At 47.6% G+C, this 14,171-nt stretch overlaps 1 protein-coding gene across 2 annotated transcripts in view; it reads right to left on the bottom strand.

Annotated features, from left to right (window-relative positions):
* Positions 1–543: 543 nt before the first annotated feature.
* The window catches only part of LOC144144442 (kinesin-like protein KIF12), a 67,843-nt gene continuing 54,215 nt past the window's right edge, over positions 544–14,171 (bottom strand). For both annotated transcript variants that reach the window (XM_077675880.1, XM_077675881.1), the window contains exons 10-17: positions 13,682–13,786; positions 12,414–12,494; positions 11,051–11,211; positions 9,724–9,831; positions 7,630–7,738; positions 7,057–7,181; positions 5,541–5,779; positions 544–1,908 (exon numbers count right to left, since the gene is read on the bottom strand). In XM_077675880.1, coding sequence (XP_077532006.1) covers positions 1,868–1,908; positions 5,541–5,779; positions 7,057–7,181; positions 7,630–7,738; positions 9,724–9,831; positions 11,051–11,211; positions 12,414–12,494; positions 13,682–13,786 — 969 coding nt within the window. In that variant the 3' untranslated portion in view covers positions 544–1,867. The remainder of the gene's footprint in view (positions 1,909–5,540; positions 5,780–7,056; positions 7,182–7,629; positions 7,739–9,723; positions 9,832–11,050; positions 11,212–12,413; positions 12,495–13,681; positions 13,787–14,171) is intronic.

The following is a 14,171-nucleotide window of genomic DNA, read 5'->3' as shown; positions in this document are numbered from 1 at the left end:
GAAGTTCTTTGGATTTGCACAGTTGTAACCTGCAAAGGAATTGCATGCCCGGGCACCTTGCACCGACTTCAGAAGGTGTGCCTGACTGACAATAGTGTATCTGTGTTGACAGCCAATGGACAGTGAGCAGACGATGCAAGTAAAGAGCATTACCAGAAGTGCTCGTAAAATGCTGTTTGACATATACTAGAGGGTGTTGGGGAATTCAAATTGGCACACAGAAGGGATCAAACTTTCCAGCATAATGTGAGCTTTCTGCAGTTCATAAAAAGTAGCATTGGCTCATGTTCCCTTCAGTTTGAAAACTTGGGATTGTGTGAGTTTCTATACAGCTACTCGGCGCGTGTTCACATGCTTGGCTTTGTTCTTGCCCAGAGCATAGTTCATTTCTTTTGTGAAGACGAAAGTGCACAAGCAACATTTTTCAAATTTGCACACAAATTTTTCGGCCCTTGCATGATGCTTGTGTGAGCTTTTGCTTGGCACAAGGTGCAGTCGGTGTGGTTCAGAGAGGGGAGCATCTTTCAATTCGTAGTGGCTTTATTGTACAAAAAGGGAAGCTTTATACTGTGATGAAACAACCATTTTGGCACTTGGTTCAGGATACAACAGCATGTGAAGTCAAGCACAACACTGCACTCGTGTAAACAGTTAGGTGTGTCATTTCATTGCAAAGACAAAATTGGACTGTAGGGTTGAGCTGCTCAAAGGATTTGCTTCCCTTGACAGTTTTCTCATACAGCATGACCTCCTTATGCCGTACTTTTGGGGGAGCTAAAATATTGCATGCAAACAATAGTAATGCCTAACTGTTTAAAGAAAAACCAGGACTGGGCTCAGGGAATGGAAATTATTTTTTAACCTGAATTGTGATGTAAGGAACTTTACTGTAGCCTGTCACTGATTTCCCAAATGATCTAGGCCATTGAACATGTTTCTAAGCATTCTTCAGAAATGGAGTATGACCTAGCTGATTTCTTACACACCTAGCAATGCTAGCCTTATTAATTTTTAATTTCATCATTTCGTTCGAAAGAGCTTTTGTTGACAATCAGGTAGCTGAAACTGCTGAGTTCGAATTTACAATACTTATCTAAGGGAGGCCAATGTGCGCTATACAAATTGGTGTAATACTGCTCTGCTTGTGATAGAAAGTTCAACAATTGTAGTAAACACATACTATGCTCACCTGCATGGCAAGCAAGCGGTAATAACACCTTATTAAAATGTCAAATCATTTAAATTCTGTGCACAGTTAATTGTGCAGTTAAAGGCAAACGTTTTGCTTGGAAGATTGCACACAGTGCATTGTAATTGAAGTAACGCAGTAAATGGAACTGATGCACAAGCCAATGGCAGCATACACGGCAGTTTGTTCCAAACGGGTGTTGTATAACAATAATGTGTGCAGCATTAGTGATTCATTTGCCTAGTTGTTTTGCGAACAAGCGTATAGATGGAGATTCACTTTCAAAAAAGCACAGCAAAATTGCTCTGCAGTTGACCGTCCATAAGGCAGCCGACTGGAAGTTACCTGAAAACATTTCCTTCATCCTCATATGTTCAGGGTTGGAGGAGCTTATTTAACAACTGAACCCAGCATATCTGTGCTAGGCGACCATCTTGCTTGCGTGTTGGTAGTGGCGCAACAATTAAAGAACGAGTCATGGTTGATAAATTGATTTTGCCGTGCCGAGTTGAAAACTGTGAAACAACGTGATCAAATTCTTGAGATAGTTGCCTATACATGTTCAGCAGTCACTTCCATGAGATGGCCTGTATGAATTGTAAAGTGAGAGGTGATCCAGGGATATGCTGGAGAAAAGCATGCGCAATCTTTTTAACCTCTGGCTGTTCCTCTGAGAGTTCAGTGCACTCCAGTCTGTGATGCACTGCTCCTCTTCATTTCTGAAATGAACGTGAGCATACACATACGATTAAAAGCAAACTAGCATTGCTTCCTAATTCCAAAGTAAAGATTTGCAGAATCTAAATGTTTTATTACTGAGAAGCGTATGTTCCTGCACCGAATATACACAACACCAACACACTACCGGGCGGACAAGCATACACTAACACAGTAAACTTGCTTCACACGTTTTGTTGGTGGTTCTTAATTCTTATATATCCTTCCCCAATGATGTCATCGTTGGAGTCCGTGAGGTGCTTCGAAAAAGTGAAAAGAGGCCTAATTTTAGGAATATACAAATGAAATGTGCAATATAGAAGTCAGGTGTTGATGTACAAAATCTTTTTAATTGGAAAGCAGAGTAGCTTTTGCTTTTTGCTTTTATATACAATTTACGCCATTATTTGATGCTTTGGGGTAATTTTTTACCTCCACGAACGGATGTCCTTTGGACATACGGAAATGTGTATCTTTTGTACAGCCGTTGCTGAATGTCTGCTGTACGTCCGCAAATGTACAGGGCCGTCCACTTTAGGTGCGAACGCGACGCACGGTGGCCGCGCTCCGCGGGGCGCCAGCGCACAAGCCGCGGCCGCGCATTGAAGCTAAGCGGCGCACGCGCATAGGGGCTTGAAGGCGGGGCTTCGTGTCGTCTGCTAACGCGGGAGTGCGCTGTGTTTGCCTTGCTGTGAAGCACGCCTAACTCTCGGCATGCTTGTAGCGCCTTAGCGCGCCGCGTTCGCGTTGCGGGAAAGCCCACTTCTCTCACTGCGCCGCGTTGTGTAGTTTCTGCATACAACTGAGCACTTCCCTCTTTTTCACGTCCACGGTCCTAGTTAATTGCATGTATTTTTGAAGGCATTTCAGAACTGGTTTGGCTGTGGTTATAGGGTTTAACGCCGCCAAACGACTCTTGCTACGAAGACTCTGTGGAGAAGTCCTCCGCATAACCACCTGAGGCTCTTTTCCGTGCACTAATAGCGCATAGCAAACGCGCTTTCTTCCATTTCGCCTCTTTTGAAAAGCTGCACCCGCTACTGAGATCGAAAATGGATCTCCCGGCTCAGTATATCCAAGCACCTTAACCACTGAGCCACCGTAGCGGGCCAGGTCAATTCCTGGCAAGTTTCTCAGGACTTCACCGCACCCTAGAAGCAAAAGGGTCAAGGAACAAATCTTTATTTTCTGCACGTGCTTTCTAAAGCAGATGGCCATGCGGCCGGATACACCATCCGGCCTGCTTTCTTAACATCAGAGCTGTAGTTAATGGCCGTAAGTTCGCCGTTGCAGAAAAAATACCAGGATAATTCCGGGCGTTCGTTGGCGCGCACCTCGCGGTGACCGCCGAGCGTCCCCGGCACGCGCAGTAGACTTAGCGAAAAAAAAAAAAAAAAAACTGGCAAAAACCTCAAGGAGCAAGAAAATGCCGAGCGCTCGTGAGCGTGTGCCTCGCGGAGACCACCGAATCCCAGGCTCGCGCAATGGCTTTAGCAAAAAAAGAACATCCAGTGCTGTCTTCAACTGCTACCACGCCTGTAAAAAAACTAGCGCTAATGATAAATATCGAGTGCTAAAGTTGAAAAGACACCCTATTTGGGAGAGGTCACCGCGACCGCCACATTTTACATTCTCTAGAAGCAATTATGGATAATTGGAGGCGTGGCTAAGAGTGCCAATCCTTTCCGAGAGGCCTTGCAGGTCCCGCCACCACTGCATCGATTCGGTGATGAAGAGATGGTGAAAATATACAATGCTGAGGATGGCTTTCCATCCACCACTCGCCGCGAAGAGGACGATGACCTCTTCGATGCTTATGGCGACGATCACTAGCACCGCAACTATGCAAATAAGCATTGATATTCAAACTTAATTGTGTCCGGCAATATTCATCTACAAAAGCTTCGCCATTCAAATCTTGTGCGTGAGGGCAAGCTTTCCTAATTTTTTTTGGTCGGAGTGTCGCATGCTACGCCTAGCTCGAAGACGCTCGCGGATTGCTCGATGCGACTTCGAATGTGATCAACGAACTCGTAGAAATCGACAACAAATAACATCAACATGAAAAGAAATCGTAATATGTGCAGTACACAATGCAAGGCATTGCTTGCATTATTAATAACAGCACATTGAAAACGTACTGAGCATAACGGTGATTTTTGAGTTCGTGGCGTTTGGCTAGGCCATATGTCTGGGGATGGTAAAGAAGAGAATGCAGAAGTTGTGGACCTCAAGAACGGAGAAGCTGTTTCACAATTGTGTGTAGCATGGAACTGGTGACCACAGCTTCATTACTCACGTAGACCCATTGCGAGGAAGTGCGGGTCGTACCAGAAAAGATGATACGTAGCACGTGGCAACAAAGGGAAGGGCCACTGTCTCTCAATAACTAGCCAGGTAGGCAGCACAACCCATGGAATATGCATTATAATGCAGCAGACTAGAGTGGGACCAGTCCAGAACTCGGCCAGAGAGTAACGATTGTGCTGGGTGCGCGACAAGCTGGCTGGGCGCCTGCTTGACCGATGTCGATGATGTGCGATATTCATATATATGAAAAAATCCAACACACATCGAGAGCAAAGTGCGAGATCGCAACCCAGTCGCTGTGACCAAAATCCGCCTCTTTCACAACCCCACTGCGCATGCGCAATCCCCTAGCGGCCAAGTCCTTAAGCAGTCCGGCAGGGGCAGCAGACGACATTCCCCACAGCTCCCGCACAAGCGGGAAGGGGTCGTGGTTGTATTTACATCGTTTGATTTTTTGTGTGTGCTCGTTGTGCGCGGAACAATCCCCACAACTTGTGCTCGTTCTGCTGTAACTCGGGGTGCCGAAAAGGAAACGGTGTCGGCTTCTATCGCTTCCCGTCGGCCGCACGCGATCGGCTACGGCGGCTTGCGTTGCTTGGGTCGGCCCGGGTGATGGGAACTTTAGGCTTAGCATCCTGGCGGATATTTGATCGCCGCTATTTGTGCAACTGCGAATGACAATCGGTAACACAACTTTTCACCACACTGTCATCCCCTTTCTCGCATGTGGAACTTTATTTAAGCTATAACTGCCGTTTGCGCGATCGGTGACCAAGACATCTGCGTAGCCTGATTCGATGCTTCCGCGCAGGTATTGCCATCTCTCGGCCGCTCGGCGCGCCGCGACATGCCTTCCATTTCCCGTCGTCGCGGCTCGGCTGACGCAACCGCTTCGCCTCCGTTGTTGGATTCAAACTTCGGCCAGCGAGAGTCCTGATTGGAGCGATTCAAACAGCCCGGAAGCGCAGCGAGGCGGCACTTTTCGGAGGCACCAAGTTGAGACGTGCTGTCGCCTTTGTGCGAGCCATGTAACGCTGTTGTTACCCTTGTACGTATTGTATATAAATGTTGTTTCAACTCTTCGTCGGCTCGAGAACTTCATCGCTCTGCACTGCGCCGCGTCGATAGCGGACGGAGCAACGCACCGTTGCAGCACAGGTGACTGCGCCTGGATGGCCAGCCGCAACGCCATTAAAAATCAGCAAACCATTAAACATTTCACGAGCACACAGCATGTTAGTAATGTTGCAAATCCGTACTCTGCACACGACTATTCCTTTAGTGCCTCTGAAGCTGTTGCGTGTTCTGGGAAGGAGGAGTTTACCTGGCTGTGTGTACGCGGCGGGCGGCGGCGTGACCGGCTGTACGCGGTTGGAGGCGGTGCGGCGCACGTATCGCCTGGGCGCCGCCAGGGAGGCGAGCAGCGGGTTGGACGAGAGCTTCTGGCGCAGCTTGGGGATGCCGCTGGTGCCCCACGAGTTGCGCCGCAGGTCGTCCTGCTGCTGCTGGTCGGGCTGCGGCACCAGCGTGCTGGTGCCGCCGTTCCGCACGATGTCGTTCAAGCTGCGGAGGGCGCCATTGCGTCACAGAGGAGCCAGGATTGCGCTGTTCTTTGCAGGGAAGGGCCATGGGGGAGGGTCATACTCTAGTCTCCATCGAATCCTACGTCTACTTCTTTTATCGGAACAGGCGGATGAAACAGGATATTCTTCCACCGGGGAATAAAAGATACTGCGGTTGAGTTCGCCACATTTGGAACGCCGTGCAGGTCAGATCAAAAGGGATGCTATGTTTGAAAATCAAAAATTTTGCTGGTTTACATGCCAAAGCTAGGCCTAGTATATGAGGCGGGCTGCAGTCCATGGAGGACCACAGAATAATCTAGATTTCCTAGGGATATTAAACGCGAACAGAGCTATCTTTACGTTCACGCCTTTTTTCACCTGCACGAGAAAAATGGCTGCCGTGGGAGGGGTTCGAACCCGCGCCCTCCTGCTCAGCGGCACACCTCCTTCGCCAATGAGCCACCGCAGCGGGTAAGTGCAAATATGTCTGACGACCTTGCAGTTCTTGTTGGCGCACTTCACGGCGTATCCAGCGTGTTACGTTCCCTGCAGCATTATCTCTAAAAAAAAAATCATAGATAGCCTTCTTTATTTTATTTCCTCTGCCTTTCGCGAGCGTTTCAGCAGGTGTCAATCTCTACTAATCCAGAATACTGCACTTGGTGAGATTCCTTACATAGCACTTCAATAAATAATCGCGATTTCGAAGGGATAAACTGTGGCAAATAAGGAAACTGGCATTTTCAGTCAAGATTTTATTTCTCGAGTGCCAAGTGATCGTACGCGTTTACTTGTATTCAAACTATGCATGCAAGAAGTGCGTTGGCTTTAATGGTAGCATTCGCGACCCTGAACACTCAAGAATGAATAAAAATGGCGGCAAAATGTCAATCTCAGTTCAAACTGTGTGCAATACTACCCCCTCTGGCCTAGCAGCCTCGACTGTCCAGAAAAGAAAAAAAAAAAAAAAAAGGCCTTCAGTGCCACTACTACAGGGCACGAGGCAGGAAGATGGGACAGTCCCGTAGCACAAGGAATATCCGAGCCGCAGCCCCAACCCAAGCACGCCCCCCACCCCCAATACCTTTTCCTTCTTTTCTTTTTACACAAAATTATGATTTTCGGTCAGCCTGCATCCCAGAATCGTGTAATATTCACCATTAATTTTCCAAATGCATGAGCAACTAAGAGACTGGGTCATTCAACTCAGGCGTGGTTTGATCGTTCACTGGAACCGAAACTCGTTGTGACCTGTTTCGTAGTTTATGGGCTCACCTGCGTCCAATCTTGCGCACTGTCGGCGACAGCTTCGGAGATTCCCTCGTTGACTGGCCGCTTCGGTTGGATGCAGCACTGTTTTTCGCTGTCTTCGCGTCGGGGCGATTTCCTTTACTTGCAGTCTTCGCGAGCCAGTTCAAAGCGGGAAAGAGCAAAGCAAAGCAGGTATTTACGGGTTAAAAAATCGGCGGAGAATTACAGCACAGCTGTATTTCAAGCTATAAGGAATTGTACAGATCGTCCACCCAAACAGTTCGAAAACTAGAAGTGTTGTGTGGCTTTAAAGTTTGCAAAAAGCGACAAAGAGAAAAAACATGACAAGAGCCTAAATATGAGAACACAGTGCGAGTATGCAGTTGCTTTGAAGATGAACTCGCGTCTCGTGACCGTAAACATCGCACCCACGCTGTTTCTGAACTCCCAAGAAGCGAAACCAGCATTCTTTGTTTCTAAGCCTAGCCGAACCCTTTACTCAGCGTCCTTTCTATATCTTCTGCGCCACACGCCCTATCGAAAGTGTTTTTTTCTTATTATTTCTGCACTTAATTTGCATACCGTGGCCAAGCTCACCTGTGGCTTTGAGCTTCGGCCGGTGGATGGAGACCTCTGGGGACCTGACTCCGGGGTGCGAGAATTGGAATTTGGCGCCGGCGTTTCCTCTTTGGAAGGCGTCGTCGCCCTGAAAATGTGGAATTTAAAGCGTTTTCTTTGAAGCTGCGGAATGAAAACATGTTTGGCATTAACGAGCTTAATGTTTGCGCCATCGCGTGCGTGCAAGCTTTCACTTAAAATCTTTTTTTCACATATAGCACAGCCAAAAGAAAGCAACGCATAACGGCACTAATCCGATGTCCGGCTAATATATTCACGAGCAGCGGTATACTAGTTAGCGCGTTTATTTAAAACTAATATTTAGAAGTATACATTCACGTAGACTGAATCCAGTGTTTTTGAAACCGCCTCACTACATGCGTTGATCTGAAATGTAAAAATTCCTGCTTAGTGACTTGAAGGAAAAAGTCTAGCGATCACCAAATACTTCTTTACGGTTAGGTCATATTTGCGTCTGTTTCTTCGCTTTCGTTTGGTCGTCTTTTGACGCGAATAACTCTGACAGGCAGACTGGGCGTAGTTCACGCTGTGGCTTCACCGCAGAGCTCTCCTCCGCGAGTACCTGTCCTACACACGTGCCGTCGCGTTCACCGGTCACGGGGTACGCAGCAGGCTCATTGTTGTTCCATTCGGACACGGTACCGGGTTAGCGTTGTGGTTAGCGAACTTGGTTGCTGCTCTGGCGCCCCCGGTTCAATTCCAACACAAACTCGTATGCGTATTGTGTCTATTTGTTTATGTTCTCTTAACAGCGGCGCCCATTTCGGTGCCGTTCGTGTTGACTGACGCTTCTGACGTCGACAACTGTGGCCTCTTTTCGCGTTTGATGATGCACCTAAGTCTTTTGCCTTAAGGGGGGACACTGCTCTTTACAAAACTTCTTTAATTTTTAAGTAAACACCGTGAAAATTGTCAGATTTGCTGCTTCTCCACTCTAATTTCAAATATGCCATTATTTTTTGAGTCAGTCAATCAGTGCCCGAGATTATTAGCGGTTTTTTGAAGCGGGTTCTTGATGCACCGCTTAATTGGAACTAATTTTATAGCTCATTAAACTTTGGTGGCACTAGTGGCAAGGAACCCTTTTGACTGCCTTGCCTATTTCAAACACCAAAGCTTAATGAGCTGTAAAATTAGTTCCAAGTGGTTCATCAAGAAACCGCTTCTCTTATTTCATTCACCAGTGTTCATAGTATTGTAAAATGTAAAGGTTATTGTGCTATGACTAACACTGTTGCGTCTATTGTTCCCCCCAAAAATTCTAATTATCTCTAATTATCTTGGGAACTAATCGACTTAATAAAAAAATAATGGCGTATTTGAAATTAGTGGAGAAAAAGCAACAAAACTGACAAGCTTCACGGAGTTTACTGTAAAATTAAAAGTTGGTTTTATGAGCGATGTCCCCCCTTAAAAAAATTCCCCGCATTTCCCCGAGGGGAAGAATGTGAAAGTGCGAATGCACGAGTTGAATTTGCGCGGTTCGGTAATGTTCGCGAAAGAGAGATCACACACACACACACAACTACAAAGAAAGAAAGATGCATTTATTCACAGACACCTATTTGTGTTGTCGTTGTACTTGATTGCTAGAGCGGATCTCAGCTTTGAAATTTCGTGTCAGTACTCCTTTAAGCGGGTGCATTAGCCCTTCTCACGCCCGATTCCTGGCCAATCCCCCACGTGGGTATGTGCCATGTCAGCAGGAACAACAACAAGAATGAGCCATGGGGACGCGGCCAGGCAGCGCGCGCCCATCTCCCCCCGTTGCTAGGGAAGACGAGGAGCGCGCGCACCCGCAGCTGTTGCTATGCGGACTACGGCGGCGGACGATTCAGGCTCGCTTAAGAAGTGCATTCGCACTTAAAAACAACAGCGTCGTTGGTCGGACACCGTTTGAATTCAACGGGAGTGGCTACGGCATCACATTGCACCAGAATGAAATGTTATAGCAGCTATAAATACATGCGCGAATAGCTGCCGAAAGAAAAAAAAAAGTAAAAGAACTGACACTAAACCCGTGAACTTGACAGTCGCGATGATTTAACTCACTTTTCCAGTGCGTCCAGCTTTTTCTGCAGTCGCTCGTTCTCCCGGCAGACGAGCTCGTGGTCCCGGACCAGCATTTCCCTCATGTGGTGCATGGTGGCGTTTTCGACTCTGCGAAACAAGGTAAAGTTTTGCACGTCCAAGGAGAGAGGAAAAAAAAATTCCCCCGCATTTCCCCGAGGGGGAGAATGTGAAAGTGCGAATGCACGGTTGTCGGCCCGCTTGCGGCGCTTGCGCTCGGCCCCCGCAGCCCACCGCCTCGCCGCCTTCTCTTCCATCTCTTCCATCGGGTTTGTAGTATCACGTGTACACCACGCAGTTATCAAGCCGCTATAACGCCGCTGAGTCGCCAACGCACGCCGCTGACGACGTAGTTTGAATGCGTTAAAGATATAAGGCGCGTCACTAACACTGATATCAGCGTCGCGTCCGTGGCTTGGTCGGTAGAGCGTCGCGCTGCGGCCGCAAAGTCCTCGGATCGAAACCTGGCGCCGGATGCTGTTTCTTTTTTAAATATAGAGGAGCACTGCGGACGCCGCCGCCGCCGCCGCCGGCGGTGGATGGTTTGGGGTCGCTTATAAAGTGCATTCGCACTTAAAAAAAAAACATTGCCACCATATCCCGTGGAAAATGTCATCACAAAGTTTGTGGCATACAGTTACTGTAGGTGAATGCGTAACAGAATCTGCTTAATGGTCCCCCTTATTTCGCGGCTTGTACATAGCGACTCAAAAAAGAAACTTAACTCTCTGAGTAAATTTTTCTCACTATAGTGTTTAAATTATGATGAGCCTGTAAAGTTGCAGCGCAGAAAAAAATAACTAAACGCAGAAATTGCAAACTTGCTAATAATGATGACAAATGAGATGAGGTAAAAATTAGAATGAACATAGTAGAAAGTGCTTGAAACACCATAGAAACGAGCTTGGCCTGCATTAGATGATGGTTTTCGATCGTATCGATCCACCTACGGCGCTAAAGTAAAGTTTATCGCCCTTTAAACTGGCAAATACCTAATGCGTTCGGATATCCAACTCGGCCGGAATTCCAGCATGCGTAGCAAAGCGGCAGTCTCCGCATTAAGATGGTTTGCGTTCAGTCCTGCTCAAAACTCTCCACGCTCACGATAACAAGCAAGCTTTTCTGCATCGCTTCTGTGTTCATTGTGGTGCACCCTTTACAGGCAGAAAACGGCAAACCAACGTTTTTGGAAAGGGGCTCCCAGGTAACCATAATAGCTTCAGGCAGCTCTTGTCCAATTCCACCCTTAGGTGATTTTCGAAAGGTGGAAAATCCAGCCCACGTCCCCTGTCCCCGAAACGACGCTCACCTGAGCGCCTCGTTCTCGGTCATGTACTTGTGTAACAGCGCCGTCTCGTTCCGCGTATCGCTGGCGTCGGCGCCTTCTCGTTCCAGCTCCGTGCCGGGTTCCGGCTGCTCGCCGACCGCGAGAACGTTGCTCAGTTGCAGCTGGCCGCCACCGTTAAGCATCTGCGGCCATAATTGCGTCACGAGCAATGCGTGTTAGCGGGCGCTCGCGAACAAGCATCACCACGCTTTCGTCTCGGTCATTCATGAGCGTGGGAGCACTACACGCACGAGCCATGACTGTCACCACCGGCTGGCGGCTGTCCAATACTGGACGAACGCCTCTTTCAAGGAATGTATACTTCCAAACTTTCCTATTTCTTGCCAGTCTCACATCGATCCTTTGCTTCGTAATGTTCTTCGTTTTTTTAACGTGAAAGTGTTTCCTGGCTACGTTGGCGAAAACGCGCATCCTGCTGGCGTCCAGGAAAACGCCATCACCTGCCGCAGCAACACTCAGCGCTCGCTCCATAGCGCGAGTATCAGAAAGACAACAAAACATGAAGAGAATCGGGTGCGTCAGAAAGCGCCTATTGAGTGCGACGCGTTTCAAGCGCGTGCATTTGAAATAAAAAACAACACGTGGCCACCGATGAAATTTACAATGGGAGCGAGCTCTCGAGTCTCGGCCTGCAGTAAGTCCGGTGCCTAGGTATTAGGCTTAGCGTTGTCACCGGCAGGACACTCGTGTACGAAACTAGCTTTTGCGTTTTTAGGGGTGAAGCCATTTAGGGGCTCGGGCTGTCGGCGTCTGGTGACATCGTCGTCTCATGTCGTAGTAGTACCATGTAGTCACGGTACTAAAACGCCGGGACACTAGTCTTCCAATGCCTTGTGCTAGAACTTAGGCGTTCTAAAAAAATACACCGGGACACTCGTTTTCCAACGCCTCGCGATAGAACACATCGTGCTTCAAAGCTCCAAAGACACGAGACGTTTACAGCAAAGAAGTGTGCCTCTACCCCACCAACGGTTTCATCTCCGTTGACAAAACGTCAAGGCGCCAAGAATACAGTTGCATGCTTCGCCCCTCCCGAGGTTTCACGTTAGTGGAGATGGCCCGGGATTTTTCATCTCGTAATAATATGCCTAGGGATCGTCTCTAGCTTTTTTCTATTTAGCCGCAATTTCTTGTACATTTATTTTTAAATTGCATTCCTTGAAGTATTTTTTTCCCGATTATACGTGAGCTGCAACGCGGTTGCGGCTGCGATGTGTAAACAAATGTAGGTACGGAACCGATTATATGTAAAAGAGGGAAACTGTTCTTGCACAGATAAGCGCCAATAACAGGATTCACGCAAGTACGTCCTATTCCCACAGACCTGTTGCCGCAAGTAGCTGTTTTCCATCCGGAGTAGCCGAACCTCTCTCCGTAGGCTGAGAATGAGCAACTCGCGCGGGTCCTGAAAATGAAATAAGCAGACATTTTTCGGTTATGCAGCGTGTTAGCAGGATGTGTCAGCGAAAATGGCTGCCAAACAGGCATAAAACATAATGCCATGTTCACAACAAAATGTTTGTAATGTAATGTAATGTAATGTAATGTAATGTAAAGTAATCTAATGTAATGTAATTTAATGTCTGTCAAAGGCTCAAACCATGAGGTCATGTGGTAACTCCATGACGCCATTATTAAGTTCAGACTTTAGATCGCGGATGTGGGGTTCTCCGCGGATTTACGGACCTTATCTACAGTACAACACATTCCTATGGCATCTGCAGCAAAAACGCTTTATTGTGCACTAATTAAAGCTGCTGCGATGTAAGTTGCGTGTGAAGTCAACGTTTTAGTTTAAACAGAACCTTCACATAAAAAAGTTAGCCAAGCGAATGGGAGAAGAAGCATACGGCTTCCCAAGGGGCGCTCAGACGATGTCTTCGTTACACAATAAACTAATTTCTTGGATTATGTTGATACATGGACGTGGCGCTTTGTGCTGCTTGGTTCCTCTCCGGTAACTTGTTAAAAGTATAGGTGCGCTCAGTGCAGCTTTGGCTCAAACAATCGACAGCTCGTCAATCGACAGATTTATTACGCGCGAAGCGGTTATTCGCAGCAGGTATTTCTCCTTTTTAGCGTGTGCATGACCAGCAATGCGCTCTAGCTTATACTGCGATTCGCAAAAGAGAGAGGGAGAAAAATAGAGGGTCGTTTGAAGAAGTGAACCCCTGTTTTATGTGAACGTACGTTCTCTCATTTCTGCCGTCATTGCTAACCCAATCATCATCTTAACCTTCATACACTCGTGACGCGAATATTCAAGGCTAGGGACTATAAGTTCACGCGTGAAAACAAAACAAAGTTTCACTATTGTGAATGCGAGTGCCAGCTTTCGAGCGTGAGGAGTGCCGCTTGGTTATTATGAACGCTAGCAGACCACGTACGTCTAACACTCCCTCCTGCAGCGCCTCGCACCGACCGAGCTGGGTTTTGCCCCGCAACGCCCTTTATTGTTCGCACGGCATTCTTTCCCTCTGTGACTTTGATTTGGAGTCTCCACACTCTGACAGAAGGACGTTGCCTAAAAACGTCCTTGACTTTTACAGACGAGCTACGGTGGCAAGCCACGAACAGGACAAATGTGCTTACCATTCGCACCATGGGTTTCGTTTTCACTCGCTTTGCCCTCGAAGCGTACCGCAACGTGTTGATGGTCTCGTGTGCATTGGAAGCGCTTGGGGAAACGCAGGCTATCTAAAGAAGAAAAAACAAAAACAAAGACGGAATCGGGGGAGACACAGAAGAAGAAATTGACATTATGTTGTGGTTAAGAAGTTCCGTACCAGTCATCTTGTTAGTTTCTGACGTACTAGAAAGCTCTGGTAAGCTCTGGTCAAAATGAATAGCAATAGACTAACTTCGGGACACGAGGTCAAGATGGCATCAGTACACAAACAGTGGCATATGCTGCTGTTTATTTCGGCATCAGACCGCACAACAAACTTAACAAACAACGTTACTGTTCCACGTTCCTTAAACGGATCCCGCAACACTTTCGATAAACGCTCTCATTCTTTCCTTCGCGCCTGGGAGCTCTGCGAAAGCTATACAGTTATCGCCAGCACGGAGCGGCACTGCG

Source organism: Haemaphysalis longicornis, unplaced genomic scaffold (assembly GCF_048455015.1).
Source record: "Haemaphysalis longicornis isolate Haplotype H1 unplaced genomic scaffold, Haemaphysalis longicornis Haplotype H1 scaffold_7, whole genome shotgun sequence".
In the NCBI taxonomy this organism is placed as follows: domain Eukaryota; kingdom Metazoa; phylum Arthropoda; class Arachnida; order Ixodida; family Ixodidae; genus Haemaphysalis; species Haemaphysalis longicornis.
Note: the sequence above shows the minus strand (reverse complement) of the source record. Positions and strands in the feature narration are given on the sequence as shown.